The sequence below is a fragment of the Stegostoma tigrinum genome, chromosome 22, assembly GCF_030684315.1.
Source record: "Stegostoma tigrinum isolate sSteTig4 chromosome 22, sSteTig4.hap1, whole genome shotgun sequence".
Lineage (NCBI taxonomy): Eukaryota > Metazoa > Chordata > Chondrichthyes > Orectolobiformes > Stegostomatidae > Stegostoma > Stegostoma tigrinum.
Window position 1 is genome coordinate 21,872,633 of NC_081375.1, and position 20,738 is coordinate 21,893,370.

The window sequence follows — 20,738 nt, forward strand, 5'->3', positions numbered from 1 at the left end:
GAATCTACCATAAAAGTCGTGATAAACATGGATAAAAATAACTGGGCAAAGTCAGCAGGCAGTCGTGAAGGAAAAATAAAATACTTGAGATACAGGGTGATGCGTTGTCATAGATGAAGGATTGGCCAGTAGAGAACAGAAATAAATAATAACAGAAATAATCCATTGTCACATTGGCTGACTGTGACTAGCAGAATGTACACTTCAACTACAGCTGTTCACAGTATATGTCAACGGTGACCAAATGTAATAATTCTACATGCGCAGATAATATAAAGCTAAGCAGTAATGTGTGTTGTGGAGAAAACGTAAAGCAGTTTCTGGAGGATTTGGACAGGTTTAGAGAGTGGGCAATACATGGCAGATGTGGAAATGTATGAGGAAATCCACTTTGGTGGGAAAAACTGAAGTGCACACTGTTTCTTAAATAGAGAGAGGTTTGAAATATTAGAATGCAAAGGACCTGGGTGATCTTGACATTAGGTCACTAAAGGTTATTACACAAGTGCAGCAAGCTATTAGAAACACTAATGGAATGTCAGTATTTATTACATGAATATTTAAGTACAGGAATAGTGAAATCTTGCTTCAAATGTATTCAAGCTTGCTTAAACTGCCCCTGGAGTATGGTTTACAGGTTTGATCTTCTCATCACAGGTAAGATATTGTTGCTACTGTGGTTCACAAGACTTGTTCCTGGCCTGGTGGGACAGTCTTATAAAGAGACATGAGGGAAATTAGGCCTGCATTCTGTGCAGTTTTGAAGAATGATAGGTGGTCTCACTGAAACTTACAAAATACTTACAGGATAGAGGAGAAGATGCAGGTTAAGATGTTTCCCCTAGTTGGGTAGTCTAGATCTGGGGTTACAAATAGGTTGCATCCCAGTCATACTGCAACATAATGTCTATCCTGATCAGTCTATTTGTTGATGCATATCACACAAACTCATGACAGTGCCTAAGGTGGTCACTCTTAGTCCTGAAAAAGTGCCCAATCTATGTCATATCACTGTGAAAGGGTACAGTATCTCCAAAGTTTGTGCAAGAAGTAAAGCTAGCTGTTTCACACTTTTACTGTACAGTCGCAGCACAAGCGGTGCTTGCCACTAACAGGATGGTGTTGTCAAGCCAAAAAGACATTCTACCACACAAATGAATAATGTGGTGCATCAATTTCAGTAACAGTATGGTGCCAAGTACAGTGGCCACGCATCCAAAGACTGGCAGATTGTATCAAACAGCATACCTCTTTGGCTGTTCACAACAAGCAATACACAGACTGTACCGAACCTGCCCACACTTGGAAAACGCAACACACAGTGTCTAGTATTAAATGTGATACTGAATTGCACAATGAGTGCTGGATAATGCTGCATGTGAAATGAATTGTACTGTCAGCTGAGATCAAAGAATAGTGCATTTGCATGTACTGAAAGCTGAGTATATTAATACACAAGGTTCTGACATTTGCAGACAGAAGCATGTGCATGCACTGCATTTGTTTCAACTCAACAATACAGGTGACAGCTGGTTCATTTCACAGTGCAATGCCCTGACTAGAGCCAACATGCTGGTTTAATATCTAAACAAAGCCTGGCAGTTAACTGTCAATTATCACTAAATGCTTCATTCTCCATGGCAATGCCTCTACTGCAAAATGATAATAAAAGTAATCAATTTCTTTTAAAGTTGTCAACGATGTGCTCATATATTTTAAAAAGCTCTTTATTTGAATTATATTAAAAGAATGAACATTACCTTATGACCATAGTCTGACTGGCCAAATAGCACTTCTGTTATATCCAAACTATCATAGCGTCTGTTTGGAGGCAGGCTTGTATTTGCCAGTGAAATCAGAGTAGAAAATATATCCAAAGCACTGCAATCAAATATATACATATTTAGGTTGAGACATTTTAAATTTGCATACCACAAAGGGCTTTATAATCCTGACTTTGGAAAACATATCTTTGCTAGTTGTAAGACCCTAATGTTCAGGAACCTTCTATTGATAAGCAGTCAGCATGCTCAGATTTCTTTTCTATTTTGTTTGGTAAGCTTGTATATTTAACTACATCTGTAATCATGACTATATTTGAACATGTCCAAGAGATAAAAGGGCCATGCTTCCATATCTTACTGAATGAATGAATCTGGATTGAACGTGTAAATATAACTGTTTAAAAAAAAGTTAAAATTTCAGAGAATTCTGACGTCAAGGGCTACAAAAACTAAACAGAAATTCAGTGGCAATTACAAGCAAATATTTACTCTGGTTTGCTTTGAAAGCTTTCTCCTGAGACCAGTGGATCTTGCTGCAATAAGGTTCAATGAGGCTAGCACCTTTCATTATCTTGTTTCAGTAGTTATTGTCTGTAGGCAAGGTTAGGCAATGAGGTGCAGACTGACTAATCAAACCACATTACATACAAACTATGGAGTAAATTTGTGGATCATTCAAATACAATATTAAGTTAAATGAATTCCTTTCTGTATCTAGGTTCAGAGATCATTTACCAGGCCAAAGAAGACGATTATGAGATCACCATGTTGAAAGCACTTTGGATGACTGCCAAGCTTTATTTAAATTTAAACCAGGCAGATTGACTGTTTGTCAAGGTACTAGAAGATGGGTGTAGCCTTTTCACCAATTGAACCAAGTGCAAAGAACAGGGCTGTACACTGATACAGAGATAGTAGGAACTGCAGATGCTGGAGAATCTGAGGTAACAAGGTGTACAGCTGGATGAACACAGCAGGCCAAGCAGCATCAGAGGTGCAGGAAGGCTGACGTTTCGGGCCTAGGGTCCAAGACCAAGGGTCTAGGCCCGAAACATCAGCCTTCCTGCTCCTCTGATGCTGCTTGGCCTGCTGTGTTCATCCAGCTATACACCTTGTTATCTCTGTATACTGATGCATGTGGCTTCCACCAGTAAGTGCAAGTGCACCAAACTACATGCCTTACGGGCAACCTTCAATTTTGGTCAGATCAGTTTTTACAATTTTGTAAACATAACCTTAAGTTTTCAAATGTAAGAAGGTAACATCTAACACTACCTTACAACATCCCTCTTGACTCCTCTGCTGTCACAAAATTATCAGACTGTTTGTCCAGCGTCCAGTACAAGATCAGTAGAAATTTCTTTCAATTAAACATCAGAGGAAATGAAGCCCATATTTTTTGTTCCAACTACAAATTCCATTCTTTTGCTACTGACTTCAACTCTTTCCTTCGCAACTGTCTGATGTTTAACCAAACTGTTAACGTGTGACACTAAAATAAGCTCCACACCAGATCTGTACGCAATCACAATGTCTATTTCCATCTCAATAACATCATCCAAATCCACCTTGAGCTCAACCCATCTGCCTTTAAAACTTTCATTCACTTCTTTTTTACACATAGACCTGACTTTTACAATGCACTCCTGCCTGGCAGCCCACTTTCTATCATCTGAAAACCTGAGCTCATTCTAAACTTGGCAACGATTCCCTAACTTGCACCCAAATCCTGTTCACCCATTAGCCGTATACTTGTTGACCTGCACTGACTGTTGTTTATGCAGTGCCTTAATTTTAAATATGTCCTCTGTTTCGAATCCTCAGAAGCCTGGCCTCTCCCTGCTTCTGAAATGTCCTTCAGTCCCACAACTTTCAGAGCAGTTGATACACCTAATTCTGGCTTTATGAGCCTGCTGATTTCAATAGCTCCATCATGCTGACCATATCTTATATTAATATGGTTCCTAAACTGTGAAATTACTTCCTTAAGCCTTGCTTTCCCACTTTGATCCCAACATTTCAAACAAGGCTTTGTACATCTGCCCTTATATTGCTTTAAGTGACTCAAAGATTGTTTTGCAATGATCCTGTGAAACATGCTGGGACAATTTGTTAATCTAAACTTGATACATGTTAATACAAGTTGCTGTTATAAAATATCTTGTTCTTAAGTTCTACTGTAGAAATGAAAATGTTTCCTTGTCTTTACCTAAGCAGTGAGCCACTGGTACTATTAGCTGGGATCTTTCCTGGCCAATATGCTATTGCTGGCACTCGATGGCCACCTTCCCATGTTGTCTTTTTTGCTGAACTTCCATCTAAACAAAATTTATAAAATTGCATTAAACATTATTATGGTCAGTGCACCAATAATATGTTTCTACAAATTAGATTTACCAGAATTGATATTCTTTTCCTGAAAATGGCTACTTTCCAGGCAACTGTACAATCTGGGCTACAACCTTACTGATGAGTATGGCTTAGTTACCCACCAGGTATACCCACCAGCTTGACTGTGAGTGGTCCTTACAGTTACCAAAGTTATGAAATTGACACTGTTGTACCTAAACTTCTCCTGGCACTGTAAACATTGAGAGGTAACAGCAAGTTGTAAATTATCTGTAATCTTATCGCCCTTAAACTTCAGAGAAGTGTAATGCCAAGACATCAGGTGTGAGGTGCTGTCAGTGTTGCTGTGCAAGGCACAGGTCTGACACCTTTGACCACAAGTTCATCAGGCAGTGGTCAACACATAACATTCTAGAGGCCCTGTGAGGAATGGAGAGGGTCAATCCTGTTGGATGGTTCCCCCAACAAACTGTCAAAGTCGCTAGTGCACTAACCATCAAATCTTTCAGGGAGATCTAGTCTCCCTATGCCACCACAAGCTGCCCTCAAGACGGCTGTGGTGGTGAAGAGGTGGTTGCAAATCTTGATCTTGAATGTGCTTTTGCAAAGAAGGTCAGGACGAAGATGCAGTGGTTTTTGTTGAGGTTCATCCTGAGCAGCTTTGTGATACAGGCTGTTACTTGGCACATGCTCAAAGACAAGCATCAAGTGCACCTGGAAAACTTTCAACTCAGTGAAAGATGCCCTTTAGGCTGCTTGAAACATGTTGATCATCCAGAGCATAGATTTAACTGTAACTAACTGTTGCAAACTGGCACATTTGAAGGTTCAGGACTGAGGGACACACTAAAATTCAGGGCAGCCACGACCAATGAGCAGTGGATCTTAGTGCATGTGCATCATTTAAGGCCTTTTGACCATAATATCCTGAGTGTGTGTTAACTTGTAGAACCACTCGCAGCTTGTACTGCAATGTAAAAGTTTATTGTCATATTTCGAAAATGTTCCAATTTTGCATCTGGATGGAGGCACCTGTGAGGGTAATGCTCAGATCAAAATATGACATTCTAACTGTACTTTCTGTAATATCTGACTTAAACTGTTTTGTGAAGTACTTATGGATAATTTCTGAATAAAGTATATTTTTCCAAAATAATATCATTCAACGGAAAGATTGAGTTGATAAACATTAGACATCAGCATACACAGCTTTAATTTTAAGGTATAAAAGTTTGAAGACATTGCAAAATTCAAGTATGTCCTGCGACTTTTGTTGTTGTTGTGTTGGATAACATGTAAAAACCAACAAGAATGGAATCCTTGCCAGTCAGCCTTTGTCTCCCATAACTGGTACAGAACAGGGAACCTTTAGGGAGCCTGCTAGCAGCAGACTGTAGGCAAGTGCTTAACATGCAGGAGTTAAGGCCTTCCCTGCCCACTTACACATTGGTGCTCCAGCTGCTGAAGGGATGTGGATTTTAAATATTAAAAAGTTTGAAGCACAACTCCTCCATCACAGAAGTCCTTTCTCTCACTTGTTTAGAAAGGCATTGTGATATAGCTGGGCTTCCTGCTGGGCCTTCAGTTTTGATGGCTCGTTTGCCATCTTTAATCTGACAACAAATCTACCTTCTTGATACTACTTGGACAATTTGGGAACATCAGGCAAGACTGAAAGTTCCTTTACATGTTGAAACCTTTTAACCTCCATTTAAGGTGATCCCAAAAACCCACTGCAAAATCCTGCCCCAAGAAACAACAAAAACACATCCTAACTCGTATCCTTACATACAGATGAGGAAGGACACCACTTTGATTGGGACAACACATCCGTCCTAGGACAAGCCAAACAAAGACACGCATGAGAATTCCTAGAAGCATGGCATTCCAACCGGAAGTCCATCAACAAAGACATTGGCTCCAAATCAATCTACCATCCCCTGAGAAAAAGAACTGGAAATGACATCACCAGTGCAGGAAATGACATCACCAACCCAAGAAAACCTAACCAGATAAATAGAAAGCGGGACATAACATCAGTGTTTCGTCAGAGGCTCACTGATGATGTTACCTAGAATGGCGATGAAACGTCTGAAAACTAACCGTCCAGCTCAGCGAGCAAACTCACATCCAGAACCTCAACCTGAGCTACAAATCTTCTCAAAACTCACATCCTAACATGTTCAAATGTGGGTATATTTCCGAACTAACATTAAAATAATATGACATTTCACAAAACTGTACCCCACCTTTATGAATTACAGTTTCCCCTTGTGTTAACTGTTTATCTAGTTATTACCTTTGTTGGTTTGCCATGCTCCCACAAATGGGCCTGCACTTCCAGCAAATTCACACTTCTCAGTCCACGGACCATTATCACCTGTATGGGAAACAGATTTAAGAAGTGGCCTTGAAGTAGACGACTGTAAAATTCAAAATGTTCAGCCTCAAATGGTATTTATATTAAAGTTGACTCAGGTACAAACACTGGATATTGTTACGCAGTGGTCGGACACAAACTACTGTCTGTGGCTTTTCATATAGTCAGTTTCCAATTGTAATCAGGCCTTCAATAGAAAACACAGAGGGAGGCTGGAGAAATAGCCTTTTTAGAATCACATTCTGGTGTGGATTTAGGTACACACTAGTGTGGACATTTGCTGGGATTTTATGTGATTTTTTTCCTTCACCAGCCACTGCCACTGTTCATCCACAATGCAGTTTTAATGATAATCTGACTCAGAATTTAAAAATAAGAAGTAAGACCTTAGATGGAGCTGCCTGTTGGTATAAACAGGATAGGAATACCTGATCAGTTTTTCAAATCTTGAAATGGAATAGGAGCGTTGGATCATAGTGTAGTAACTGTGATACAGAATCTGAATGTTTTCTGCATCTTAAAAAAATTCCATTTGAATTCGCTCGTAAATCTGTTCTCATATTCTGGTTTAAATTCTGTGTAGATAATGAAGTTTTAGTGATGAACAGGCTAAATGACTGCCAGAAGTGTATGCAACAGAAGTAACATAAACACTGTTCATTAAAGTTAAAGGCAGCATCTGCTTCACCATAACTAGATTGTCATTCAGAAAGGCTGTAACAGTTATTATGTGAATTCACAGATTAGGTAAAGCCAACATTTTCACAACTTCACAAATTTCAAAGTTCAGCTCAACATTATATGTTTGAAATGTATGGTGCAGTACATTGATTGGCATGGCATTCTGTTCTAAAGAACTGCACCATGGACAATTAGATAGTTTGTTGACAAGTAAAGCTTCCAGTTCATTGGCTGAATTTTACAGAATACCCTTAAGCAGGAAACAAGCAGGTGAACCGAAAGATGAGAGGGTTGTCTCATCAGTGGCATGTCAACCACAGGTCCACCTGCTCCCATCTCCACTGTGTAAAGCGAAGTACATTAGACAAGGAGGTACAAAGAAAAATAAAGTAGAATCAAGAAAGAAAAATTTGTAAATTCAAAATGTTTTGATTGATTTGACTTGATTTGATTTATTATTGTCATGTGTACCAAGATACAGTGAACAGCATTGGTTTGCATGCTATCCAAGGAAATTATACCTTACCTAAGTGCATTAGGGTAGAAGTACAGAATGCAGAATAGTGTTGTAGCTACAGAGAAGGTGCAGAGAAGGATCAACTTTAATGTATGAGAGCTCAGTTTAGAAGTCTGATAACAGCAGGGAAAAGGCTGTTCTTGAATCTTTCAGTATGTGTTTACGTGTTTGCATGATCTGGAAGTGCTGGTGTTGGTCTGGGGTGGAAAAGGTCAGAAATCACACGACCAGGTTATAGTCCAACAGGTTTATTTGAAGATGCAAGCTTTCAGTCTTACTTCTTCTTCAGGTGTCAGTGGGAAAGGTGGCATCAGACACAGAATTTATAAGCAAAAGTTCAAAGGGTCATAGAACTGATGCTAATGTATTGAACCAACAGCCATCTTAGGTTTGTTCAACACGTCCACATCAGTTCTATGACCCTTGACTATAATCTGGTGTCATATGATTTTTGACCTTGTGTGTTTTCAAACTTTTGTATATTTTACTCTACGGAAGAAGGTGGAAGAGAGTACACCTGGGGTGAGAGGGGTCTTTGATTATATTGGCTGCTTTCTTAGGGCAGCAGGAAATATAGATGGAGTCAATGGATGGAAGGTTGGTTTGCATGATGGACTGGGCTGCGTTCACAACTCTTTGTAATTTTTTGTGGTTTTGGGCCAGGCAGTTGCCATACCAAGCTGTGATGCATCCAGACAGGATGTTTTCTTTCACACATCTATAAAAATTGATAAGAGTCATTGCGGACACGCCAAATTTCCTTGGCCTTCTGAGGAAATAGGGGCTTGGTGTGTTTTCTTGACCATAGTGTCAACATGGATGGACCAGGACAGATTGTTGATGATATTTGGTCCTAGGAACTTGAATCTCAGTTCACTGATACAGACAGGTGGTGTCCTCCACTCTGCTTCCTGAAGGTGACGATCAACTCCTTCATTTTGCTGGCATTGATGGAGAGATTGGCATCTTTACACCATGTCGATAAGCTCTCTGTCTCTTTCCTGTACTCTGTTTTGCCACTGTTTAAGATCTGGCCCAGAATGTTGGTGTCACCAGAAAACTTGTAAACGGAGTTGGAGCAGAATTTGGCCACACAGTCAGAAGTGTATAGGGAGTATCGGAAGGGGCTGAGTATGCAGCCTTGCAGGAAACCAGTGTTGAGGATTATCATGGAGGAGGTTTTGTCATCTACTCTTACTGATTGGGGTCTGTGGGGTCAGGAATTTGAGGATCCATTTGAAGAGGAGAGAGCAGAGTCCTAGGCCTCGGTGTTTGGAGATGAGCTTGGTTGGAAATTATGGTGTTGAAGGCAGAGTTAAAAATCAATAAATAGGAGTCTGACATAGGTGTCCTTGTGACCCAGATGTTCCAGTGATGAGTGTAGGGACAGGGAGATGGTGTCTACTGTGGATCTGTTGTCTTGGTAGGTGAATTGCAGTGGATCAAGACAGTCTAAGAGACTGGAGTTGATGTGTGCCATGGCTAACTTCTTGAAGCACCTCATAATGATAATGTCAGAGCCTCCTGGTGGTAATCATTAAGGCACACTGCCTCATTGCTGTAAAAATTCTTTGGAAGCTTTATATCATGCACTCATTAGGATATTCACAAGAATATCAATGTAAGGGTGAAAATGTGTTTTATATTCATGAGAAAAGGGTAATCTGAGTTGGATTTGGGTGTTTCTCAGGACTGAAAGTTGATGGCTTTGAGTTCAGTCCTGAGTTTAATATACTGTGCTGTCACTGTTCTGCAGAAAAGCTTCAATACAGCTTATTCCAGCATCATTTTGCATGGTGAGCAAATAGCTTGGGGCCTTTGTTTGGGGTTACCTAAAAAGGCCAATCCTATAGTACACAGGACTGTAGGTATGCAAAAATGAGCATTAATAAGTAAACCAAGCAGCATCTCAGGAGCACAAAAGCTGACGTTTCGGGCCAAGACCCTTCATCAGAGAGGGGGATGGGTTGAGGGTTCTAGAATAAATCGGGAGAGAGGGGGAGGCGGACCGAAGATGGAGAGAAAAGAAGATAGGTGGAGAGAGTATAGGTGGAGAGGTAGGGAGGGGATAGGTCAGTCCAGGGAAGACAGACAGGTCAAGGAGGTGGGATGAGGTGAGTAGGTAGATGGGGGTGCGGCTTGGGGTGGGAGGAAGGGATGGGTGAGAGGAAGAACAGGTTAGGGAGGCGGAGACAGGTTGGACTGGTTTTGGGATGCAGTGGGTGGAGTGGAGGAGCTGGGCTGGTTGTGTGGTGCAGTGGGGGGAGGGGACGAACTGGGCTGGTTGAGGGATGCAGTTGGGGAAGGGGAGATTTTGAAACTGGTGAAGTCCACATTGATACCATTAGGCTGCAGGGTTCCCAGGCGGAATATGAGTTGCTGTTCCTGCAACCTTCGGGTGGCATCATTGTGGCACTGCAGGAGGCCCATGATGTACATGTCATCTAAAGAATGGGAGGGGGAGTGGAAATGGTTTGCGACTGGGATGTGCAGTAGTTTGTTGCGAACTGAGCTGAGGTGTTCTGCAAAGCGGTCTCCAAGCCTCCGCTTGGTTTCCCCAATGTAGAGGAAGCCACACCGGGTACAGTGGATGCAGTATACCACATTGGCAGATGTGCAGGTGAACCTCTGCTTAATGTGGAATGTCATCTTGGGGCCTGGGATAGGGGTGAGGGGGGAGGTGTGGGGGCACGTGTAGCATTTCCTGCGGTTGCAGGGGAAGGCGCCGGGTGTGGTGGGGTTGGAGGGCAGTGTGGAGCGAATAAGGGAGTCACGGAGAGAGTGGTCTCTCCAGAAAGCAGACACGGGTGGGGATGGAAAAATGTCTTGGGTGGTGGGGTCGGATTGTAGATGGCGGAAGTGTCGGAGGATGATGCGTTGTATCCGGAGGTTGGTGGGGTGGTGTGTGAGAACGAGGGGGGTCCTCTTGGGGCGGTTGTGGCGGGGGCGGGGTGTGAGAGACGTGTTGTGGGAAATACGGGAGACGCGGTCGAGGGCGTTCTCGATCACTGTGGGGGGAAAGTTGCGGTCCTTGAAGAATTTGGACATCTGGGATGTGCGGGAGTGGAATGTCTTGTCGCGGGAGCAGATGCGGAGGAATTGGGAATAGGGGATGGAATTTTTGCAGGAGGGTGGGTGGGAGGAGGTGTATTCTAGGTAGCTGTGGGAGTCGGTGGGCTTGAAATGGACATCGGTTACAAGCTGGTTGCCTGAGATGGAGATTGAGAGGTCCAGGAAGGTGAGGGATGTGCTGGAGATGGCCCAGGTGAACTGAAGGTTGGGGTGGAAGGTGTTGGTGAAGTGGATGAACTGCTCGAGCTCCTCTGGGGAGCAAGAGGCGGCGCCGATACAGTCATCAATGTAACGGAGGAAGAGGTGGGGTTTGGACTAAGGGGGTGGCCATGGGCACCCGCATGGGCTCCAGCAATGCCTGCCTCTTTGTAGGTTACGTGGAACAGTCCCTCTTCCGCACCCACACAGGCCCCAAACCCCACCTCTTCCTCCGTTACATTGATGACTGTATCGGCGCCGCCTCTTGCTCCCCAGAGGAGCTCGAGTAGTTCATCCACTTCACCAACACCTTCCACCCCAACCTTCAGTTCACCTGGGCCATCTCCAGCACATCCCTTAACTTCCTGGACCTCTCAGTCTCCATCTCAGGTAACCAGCTTGTAACCGATGTCCATTTCAAGCCCACCAACTCCCACAGCTACCTAGAATACACCTCCTCCCAACCACCCTCCTGCAAAAATTCCATCCCCTATTCCCAATTCCTCCGCCTCCGCCGCATCTGCTCCCGCGACAAGACATTCCACTCCCGCACATCCCAGATGTCCAAATTCTTCAAGGACCGCAACTTTCCCCCCACAGTGATCGAGAACGCCCTCGACCGCGTCTCCCGTATTTCCTGCAACACGTCTCTCACACCCCGCCCCCGCCACAACCGCCCAGAGAGGATCCCCCTCGTTCTCACACACCACCCCACCAACCTCCGGATACAACGCATCATCCTCCGACACTTCCGCCATCTACAATCCGACCCCACCACCCAAGACATTTTTCCATCCCCACCCCTGTCTGCTTTCCGGAGAGACCACTCTCTCCGTGACTCCCTTATTCGCTCCACACTGCCCTCCAACCCCAAAACACCCGGCACCTTCCCCTGCAACCGCAGGAAATGCTACACGTGCCCCCACACCTCCTCCCTCACCCCCATCCCAGGCCCCAAGATGACATTCCACATTAAGCAGAGGTTCACCTGCACATCTGCCAATGTGGTATACTGCAACCACTGTACCCGGTGTGGCTTCCTCTACATTGGGGAAACCAAGCGGAGGCTTGGAGACTGCTTTGCAGAACACCTCCGCTCAGTTCGCAACAAACTACTGCACCTCCCAGTCGCAAACTATTTCCACGCCCCCTCCCATTCTTTAGATGACATGTACATCATGGGCCTCCTGCATTGCCACAATGATGCCACCCGAAGGTTGCAGGAACAGCAACTCATATTCCGCCTGGGAAACCCTGCAGCCTAATGGTATCAATGTGGACTTCACCAGTTTCAAAATCTCCCCTTCCCCAACTGCATCCCTCAACCAGCCCAGTTCATCCCCTCCCCCCACTGCACCACACAACCAGCCCAGCTCCTCCACTCCACCCACTGCATCCCAAAACCAGTCCAACCTGTCTCCGCCTCCCTAACCTGTTCTTCCTCTCACCCATCCCTTCCTCCCACCCCAAGCCGCACCCCCATCTACCTACTAACCTCATCCCACCTCCTTGACCTGTCTGTCTTCCCTGGACTGATCTATCCCCTCCCTACCTCCCCACCTATACTCTCTCCACCTATCTTCTTTTCTCTCCATCTTCGGTCCGCCTCCCCCTCTCTCCCTATTTATTCTAGAACCCTCACCCCATCCCCCTCTCTGATGAAGGGTCTTGGCCCGAAACGTCAGCTTTTGTGCTCCTGAGATGCTGCTTGGCCTGCTGAGTTCATCCAGCCTCACATTTTGTTGTCTTGGATTCTCCAGCATCTGCAGTTCCCATTATCTCTGATTAATCAGTAAAGACAGGTTTGTGATAGGGAACACGCTGGCTGATTATACAACAAGTCCATCAAGGAAAGCCAAAAATCTGAGCTACAGGCAATGGCAATTTCACGCTGCTACTGTGCCATAACGACACAAGTGATATTTTCCACAAATAAGGTGAGGCTGGCAAACCAAGAAAATGTTCATACTATTGCACAAATGAGCAACGTGTTTTAGGAACTTCAGTGTTGGTATGATGCTAGGCATGTAAGTCGTTTGTCCCAAAGACTTTTATATCAGACCTTAACCAACCATTTTGCAAAACTCAGAACACAACAATATTTGCTAACCGCACTAAGAATTATGCTGACAACCAATTTAATGTCATCAACCATGCTCGCATAAATACATTTGCGCACACTGGAAGCTAAAGATATTAATACCAAGGTGCTGCTCTTTGCAGATAGATTCAACTTATTAAAGGGGAAATGGACACTCTCTGGTTCATTCCAAAGGACAATGCATTGACTAGTTAGAGCCACATGCCTGGTTTAAATTTAAACAAAACTTGGCAGTTAACTGTCAGAAATTATCTGACTAGTGAATTCTTCATGGCAATGCTCCTGCCAAATGGATTCCACTTTCCAACCAATCAGCATGTTCTGTTCACACGGAATGAAGCACAATTCCCCCATTTACATTGGTTTTCTCATGCATATCTTGATAAATGTGAGTTTTGACAAAATGTATCTTTTTTATCAATAAATAGAAAGTTTTAGAATTGACAAAAATAGTGACCTGACCTTTTCCCATGCTTGTTGTTTAATTAGTTATGACTTATATGTGTCTGATTTGACAGGCCATAGCCATGGTATTGAAACCTACACTTTAGAAATGAAGTGAGGCTCCCTGAGTGCATTGGCACAATAATGAAAAAAATTAGATCATTGATTTTTCCAATTTCATCATCTGATTCTAAACCCTGTACCTTCAGGACCTGAAATAGATTTATAAAGGAAAAACACTGCGGCCACAGAAATCTGCTGACCACAGAGATTAGCCAAGCTTTGTGAAACTAACATAGAGTAAATTAAATCTCCTGAACCGAAATCAATCTTTGTGTCAAAAGATGCTGCAACTAGTCCATTTTGTCAACCATGAATAGCTCCTCATTTTGTGGTTCGATTCACACTTGTATGAGAAGTTTCACATTTTGGGGATGAAAGGCATTGGCTGGAATTAACAAGCTTGGAACTAATTAACTCGGATGTTAGATATCACAAACCAGCTACATTTCAGGTAGCTGCTTTTGGCAGGGCCAGATCAAGGTGTAGAAAGTGTTCTTGCTCAGCCTCCCAAGAAGGAAATCTGCCTGGTGATAAAGCTGGTTAAAAGGAACATCAGAACAAAGAGAACCTGACATACAACTGAAGCATTTCCTTCTGTTGATTATACAAGACATCAAATTAAACAACCGTGGTCTCTGGCTAAGAATACATGCCTCAAGGACACCCTAAGGACTGTAAAATGTCTCTTCCTTTCATCTGTTTGTCATACTAGACATTATGATCTTTTAAATTTGTATTGTATCAATGTATGCTTGATGTTGCATCTTTATTATTTTTCAATGGTAAAATTGCATCTACTTTCACTCAAAAAATGATATAATTGGTTCCTTACTGATACAACAATCATTTGGTAAGTGCATTAATATTATAGAGAAGTGCAGCCTTGTGTAAGAAGAACATAAAATAATTGTCAAATGGAGAAGATTGAAAGACGGAAGCCTATTGGTTGTAAGAGTGCAGAGGAAATTTAGTAAATAGCCCCAAGAGTTTTTAGGTTAGTTTGGAAAGGAAGGGGTTGTTTTCTTCGGAGCAGAGGAGACTGTGGGAGATTTGGCAGGAATGTAAATGATCATGATAAGTTTAGACAAGATAGAAAAACAAAAGCTGTTCCCATCATTTGACAGTAAAGGGGCTGGAGCTTTAAGGTTTTGAGGAAGAGGGGCAACAGGATTTGATGAAGAACTTTTTTTTACACAGCAAGTGGAATGACTTGGAACTTATTGTCTATGATGGTGGTGGAAACCCAGATGATGAATAGAAACACAGAAAACAGGACCAGCATTAGGCCATTCAGCCCTACAAGCCTGCTCCACTATTCTATATTATCATGGCTGATCATCTAACTCTGTATCTTATTCCCACCTTTTCCCCTGACCCTTTGATTCCTTTATTTCCAAGAATTTTATCTAACTCCTCTTGAAAACACTCAATATTTTGGCTTCAACTGCTTTCTGTGGCAGAGAATTCTACAAGCTCACCACTCTAGGTGAAAGAAATTCTCATCTCAGGCCTATTCCATATCCTTAGACAATGTCACTTGATTCTGACCGCCCAGTCACTGGGAACATCCTTCCTGCCTTTACCCTGTCTAGTCCTGTTAGAATTTTATACGTTTCTATAATGACCTCCCTAATTCTTCTCAACTCCAGTGTATATTTGACTTAGACTCTGGCCTGACTTAGACTTCCTACTGTGTGGAAACAGGCCCTTCAGCTCAACAAGTTCATAATGACTCTCACAACATCCCATCCAGACCCGTCCCCCTTTAGCTCACTTAATCTACACATCTCTGAACACTACAGGCAATTTAGCACGTTTAATCCACCTAGCCAGGATATTTTTAGGCAGCGGGAAGCAACCGGAGCACTCCAGGGAAACCCACGCAGACACAGGGAAAATGTGCAAACTCCACACAGACAGTCGCCCGAGAGTAGGATCAAACCCAGGCCCTGGTGCTGTGAGGCAGCAGTGCTAACCACTGAGCCACTGTGCTGCCCCTGTGCTGTCTGAAACAATTCAGTATCTCCTCATGTACCAGTCCTGTCATCCCCAGAATCAGTTTGCACCTGCTGCATAGCCGGAACATCCTTCATCAAAGTTAAGGAGACCAAAAGTACACACAATACTCTAGGTATGGTCTCACCAAGGCCCTGTACAACTGCAGCATGACATCCCTGCTCCTGTTTTCAAATCATCCAGCTTTGAAGGTCATCATACCAATTACCCTCTTCACTGCTTGCTGTGCCTGTATACTTACTTTCAGTGGCTGGTGTACAATGACACCCAGGTCTTGCTGCATCTCCTCCATTCCCAATCTATCACCATTCAGATAATAATCTGCCTTTCAATGATTTCTAAAAGAAAACTGATGGGTATCTGAGAATAATGAACTTTCAGGGATAAATGAATAGTGTGAGGGGAATAAGGCCCATTGGGCTATTCTATAGAGAGCCATCACATACTTAATTGGCTGAATGGTCTCATTCTGTGCCACAGTGACTCAATAACTCTAATTAGCCAACTTGATGAAGTTGGGCTATCCCCTTCATTTTGGTCAGCAAATTAACTAAACAGCCATGGACCAAACACAGGACATAAACAAGGCCGAAAAGTGAAGACCATCAAGGCTGTGAGATTATTGAGAGGCACTGTTCCGATTTGGTGTTGGATAATGATAAACATTATTTGTATTTGGACTGAAGAAATAGAACACAAGTAGTAAAGTAGTTGACTTGGAAGGTAAATTAATGAACAAACAGTGGTTATTGTGAATGGGATGTTGCAACAGATTCTTGTCCACGACAAGGTCCATGAGCTTTGACACAACTGACAGTAGGGCTGTTGATCTGTAGTTATCAAGATCTGACTTTAATCTCCTTTAGGTAAGCATAAATTCTGTTTTTTTTTCCACTTAAATAGGACACCATTCGTTGTAGGAGCATTCATGGATAGCCTACCAGTATAGACTTTTGAGAAATTAGTATCCAAGCGATGGGCCATGACCTAGTTTATTATTCAGCTATTGGATGAAATTTATTTTTTGTGGTCTTATCTCAATCCATAAGCTGGTTCTGCAATTCACTGGACTTTTGGAATTCCTTTCTGAATTTCAGATAATATTTCCATGAGAAGTCATTTTATTTTGTAGTAGAAACTGAGCCTGGTATTGGAAACATGTTCAATTTAATTGCAATATTAAAGTATCCAACAGCTGAAAAGCACCAAGAGTGTTTCTACTTTTAAAAAAAATCATCATTGCCTAATTACAAAAATGGCTGTAGTTATTCAGCTCCAGGATTCATGTCAAGATTAAATTTAAAAAATGACCCTGGTGCAAGCTCATTATCCTGAACCATTAACTCTTATTCTCTCTCCACAGATGCTATCAGACCTGCTAAGTATTTCTGAGACAACAAAATGTGAGGCTGGATGAACACAGCAGGCCAAGCAGCATCCCAGGAGCACAAAAGCTGACGTTTCGGGCCTAGGCTGGGATGCTGCTTGGCCTGCTGTGTTTATCCAGCCTCACATTTTGTTGTCTTGGATTCTCCAGCATCTGCAGTTCCCATTATCTCTGCTGAGTATTTCTAGTAGTTTCTGTCCTTATCTCAGATTTTCAACACTTACAGTATTTTGTCTTTACAAAGTTGGGTAAGGGTGAGTGAATGATGCAGACTTGTTCAACCCAAGGTGATTTTTAAAACTTTCATGTGTATGTCATGAAGGATAAATTGGCAATGGACAAAAGTCAGGTTTACTTTAATCCAATTTCTGTGTTTCTGGTACAGAATGAAAGAACAGAGTGAACATGCCAAGAATGCAATTTAGAAATGAACTGCCATGCATTCTCCAGTAAAACTACTGGAAATACTGAGTGCATGCATTTTACTGCGAAGTACCTCAGAAAAAAAAAGGAGAGCAGTTTGTGTAACATTGAGTGAATAGTTAAGAGTATGATGTAGACAGGGGAAGCAGGCCACCAACATTCGCACTCTACTGGGGAATGGCCCAGGGCCTATGAGAAAGAACAGAGAAATGCTACGCTGTATCTTCAGCGGAAACAAGATCGACATCAACTTCACTGACGACTACTTATAAGATTTCAAAGTAACAGAACTGTAGCTACATACCAGCAAACCACACAAGTGTGTTTTTGTGAACATCTGTATTAACTGCTTCCAGTAATTGCCCAATGACGTGGTCCAGCTCTCGTAGACTGTCTCCATATGGACCACGTTTGGAAGTGTTAGCATATCGAGAATTATACTGTAAAGGAACATGCATGTGGGCCGGGGCAAAGTACAAGAAGAATGGATGTAAACTCTCCCTGAGAAAAACAGAGCAGGAAAGTCAACAGGATCAGGAGATAATGAAGACTTTTTTTTAAAAAGTGCAATCTGACAATGTGGCAACTAAGGCCTTGATGACGTAAGCAATCTGATAACACGGAAAGTTTGCCTAATGTTCAGATCAGCTTTCTTACTTTTCAAATATCAGGTCAAATTAAGATCTAACTGATGGTACAAGAGCCTCTGATACCATTTAATGGACATGAGCTCCAGTGTATGTAAAATAAGTGAATCTGGGGGAGCCTCAAGCTGCTTCATCGGCATAAAATAGAAATCAACAAATCATTCTAAATCTGGAAGATACATGTGTGTATATATTTATTTATTTATATTTTATATATATATGCTACGTGTAAATTACTGAGCAACGCAGAAAAGATACCAAATTTCAAACACCATGATTCTCCTCAGCAATCTTTGAATTAGGAAAGGTTCCCTCTCTTATCTCCCCATTGAATATGGGGAATGAGAAACAAATGACTCAAAAAAACTGATTTTTCACCCAGCAGTGTCCATGATCCATTCTTTTCCAAATTCTCATCTTCCCCAGGGCCATAGCTTTAAAGTGGATTAAATTATTAATGAAGTATATGTGGACAATTACTTACATTGCAAAGCTATATACAATCTTAATTACGCACATTAATAATATCTTGATAATTAATAATAATCAAGCCCTTGCAATCATTCAATCCTCCCTTAAATTCTGCACAGAATAGTTAATTTCACAGTGTTCAGGATTGCTAGGCTCTAAACCAAAAACATGTTCAGAGGCAGCATACACTAAAAGCATCAGCGCCTGACAAACTTGGACATCAGGCAAAGGAAATTTAATTTCAGCTTTGCTATCTCTGCTCCCCATTCTGCAACGTCCCTGTGCTAAATCACGGTCGGCAGAAGCAATTATTTGGTTGGGTTATAAGGGAGCAACTCACCTGTGGCGGTCTATTTCTGGGGGAAGAGGTTAATAAGCTGTTGAGCAAAATATATTTTAAAAATCGGCTTTGCAAGGAAAGATAACTTTGTGATCAAAGTAAAACTGATCTAACGTGTACTAATGCATTCCCTAGTTTCTTGTGCCACTTATCACCTCAGTCCTAATGGGTAGATATCTGACTTGAACCTGACATTCAACCACTGCTAAAGGAGGTGCAATGCCTGCCGCAAGAAAATGAAAGCAGCATGCTGTGTACTCAACGACACATACCTGTAGCATATTATTAACATCATGACCTGAGATTGTGCTGGGTAGTTTTGTGACTTCTGTTTTCATCGTATCAATTCACAGTGACTATAGGTGATGATTTACTTGGGTGCAGATTATTTTCAGTGAATTACAGCATTGGATGTCATCATTCCCTCACCTCAATAAATAACGGACTTCCACTCACCTTGCCTTCTGGATGAATTGTATAGCTTTTTCTGCATATCTCTCTGCCAGGCTGCTGAGATTGACTGGTTGTTCTATTATCTTTTGGTTTTCAAGGAGTGGCACTGCTATACCTGTGGTACATGTGTTGCGTCTACAGCTAGACAGAAAGCAAAACATGCTGGTTTAGTCTTGATATCAGATAAGACATTCAGAAAGATTTGCAATTCAAAAGACATTTACCATATAAACTCTGACACAGTTATAAGCAATATTTTCAAAATGCTGAATTTAGGATTACACCCTTAGCTGACAAGCACAAGCTACACAAATATCACAAACCTGAACCTTCATTCTGTCTCTAAAGTCCTTGAATCCAATGTTACATCCAAAATCCCAGTCAATATTTTCCAGAACTCTATATATGAACCCCTCAAACAGGTTTCTGCGCCACCACAGAACTAAAACAAGTTTTAAAATCACAAATGCTAATCTGTATGACTGTGAGGAAGGTAAACTATCCCTCCTCCTCTTTCTTCACTTGCCTACAGTCTTTAACAGAATAGATCGTGCTCTCTTCCTCCAATGCCTCTCTACTGCTGCTCTGTTGAATAGGGGCTGCTGTGGTTGCTGTTATACTTTTTTTTTGAATCAAAGTCAGAGAATTTACTGCAATGGTTTCTCTTCCCCATCTCACAGTTATCTCTGGTGTCATCTGAGGATTCACCTGCCACACAAGAACCTACAGAACCCATGAGCAGTACCATGGAATTTCCTAGGTGGACAATCGTACTCATTAGCAAGTGATTGCCAAAAGAGATTATCAGTTTGCTTGCCAGACATCCAGGATGAGCAAGATGTCCTCCAACAAAATATTTGGAAGATTTAAGCTATTGCCTGAAGCTACTTCCATAATCTATTGCATAGCCACTGACTCCAAGGTGAGATTTTAACTCATTAAAAATCCATCCCATACAGATTTAAAATCAGGCCCCAACTCCCTCCCAGACAAGGTGTATTTTGCTGATCCAGACAATTCACAACCCAGTGAGCTAGCAACCACATACCCATGCCATCACAAAGTATACTTACTTTTGGCTGTGTAATGTTTGCCAACTCCACCTTAACTCATTTGCCACTGAAACCATTATTCAAACAATTTTTCCTCTAGAATTGTTTTCTTTAATGCACTCTCAGTCAGCCTCCGTCATTTAATCTTGGTAAATTTAAGGACATCGTAATCTCTACTGCTCATGTCTTAACTTACATCAAGATATATTCAACCATCACCACTGTGCCCATTGATCTACACTGAGAAAGAAATGCGTCAATTTTAAAATCCTCATCTTGTTTTTAATCCCTCTAATCTTGTTCCTTCCTATCCTTGTAATCTCCTCCGGCTCCACAACTCTCTGAGATACTGTGTTCCTC

General features: G+C 42.2%; 1 protein-coding gene across 5 annotated transcripts in view; it reads right to left on the reverse strand.

Annotated features, from left to right (window-relative positions):
- Positions 1-20,738, reverse strand: part of arsg (arylsulfatase G) — a 129,661-nt gene that overhangs the window by 61,841 nt on the left and 47,082 nt on the right. For all 5 annotated transcript variants that reach the window (XM_059653691.1, XM_059653692.1, XM_048555016.2 and 2 more), the window contains exons 6-10: positions 19,330-19,467; positions 17,720-17,916; positions 6,433-6,513; positions 3,994-4,102; positions 1,761-1,881 (exon numbers count right to left, since the gene is read on the reverse strand). In XM_059653691.1, coding sequence (XP_059509674.1) covers positions 1,761-1,881; positions 3,994-4,102; positions 6,433-6,513; positions 17,720-17,916; positions 19,330-19,467 — 646 coding nt within the window. The remainder of the gene's footprint in view (positions 1-1,760; positions 1,882-3,993; positions 4,103-6,432; positions 6,514-17,719; positions 17,917-19,329; positions 19,468-20,738) is intronic.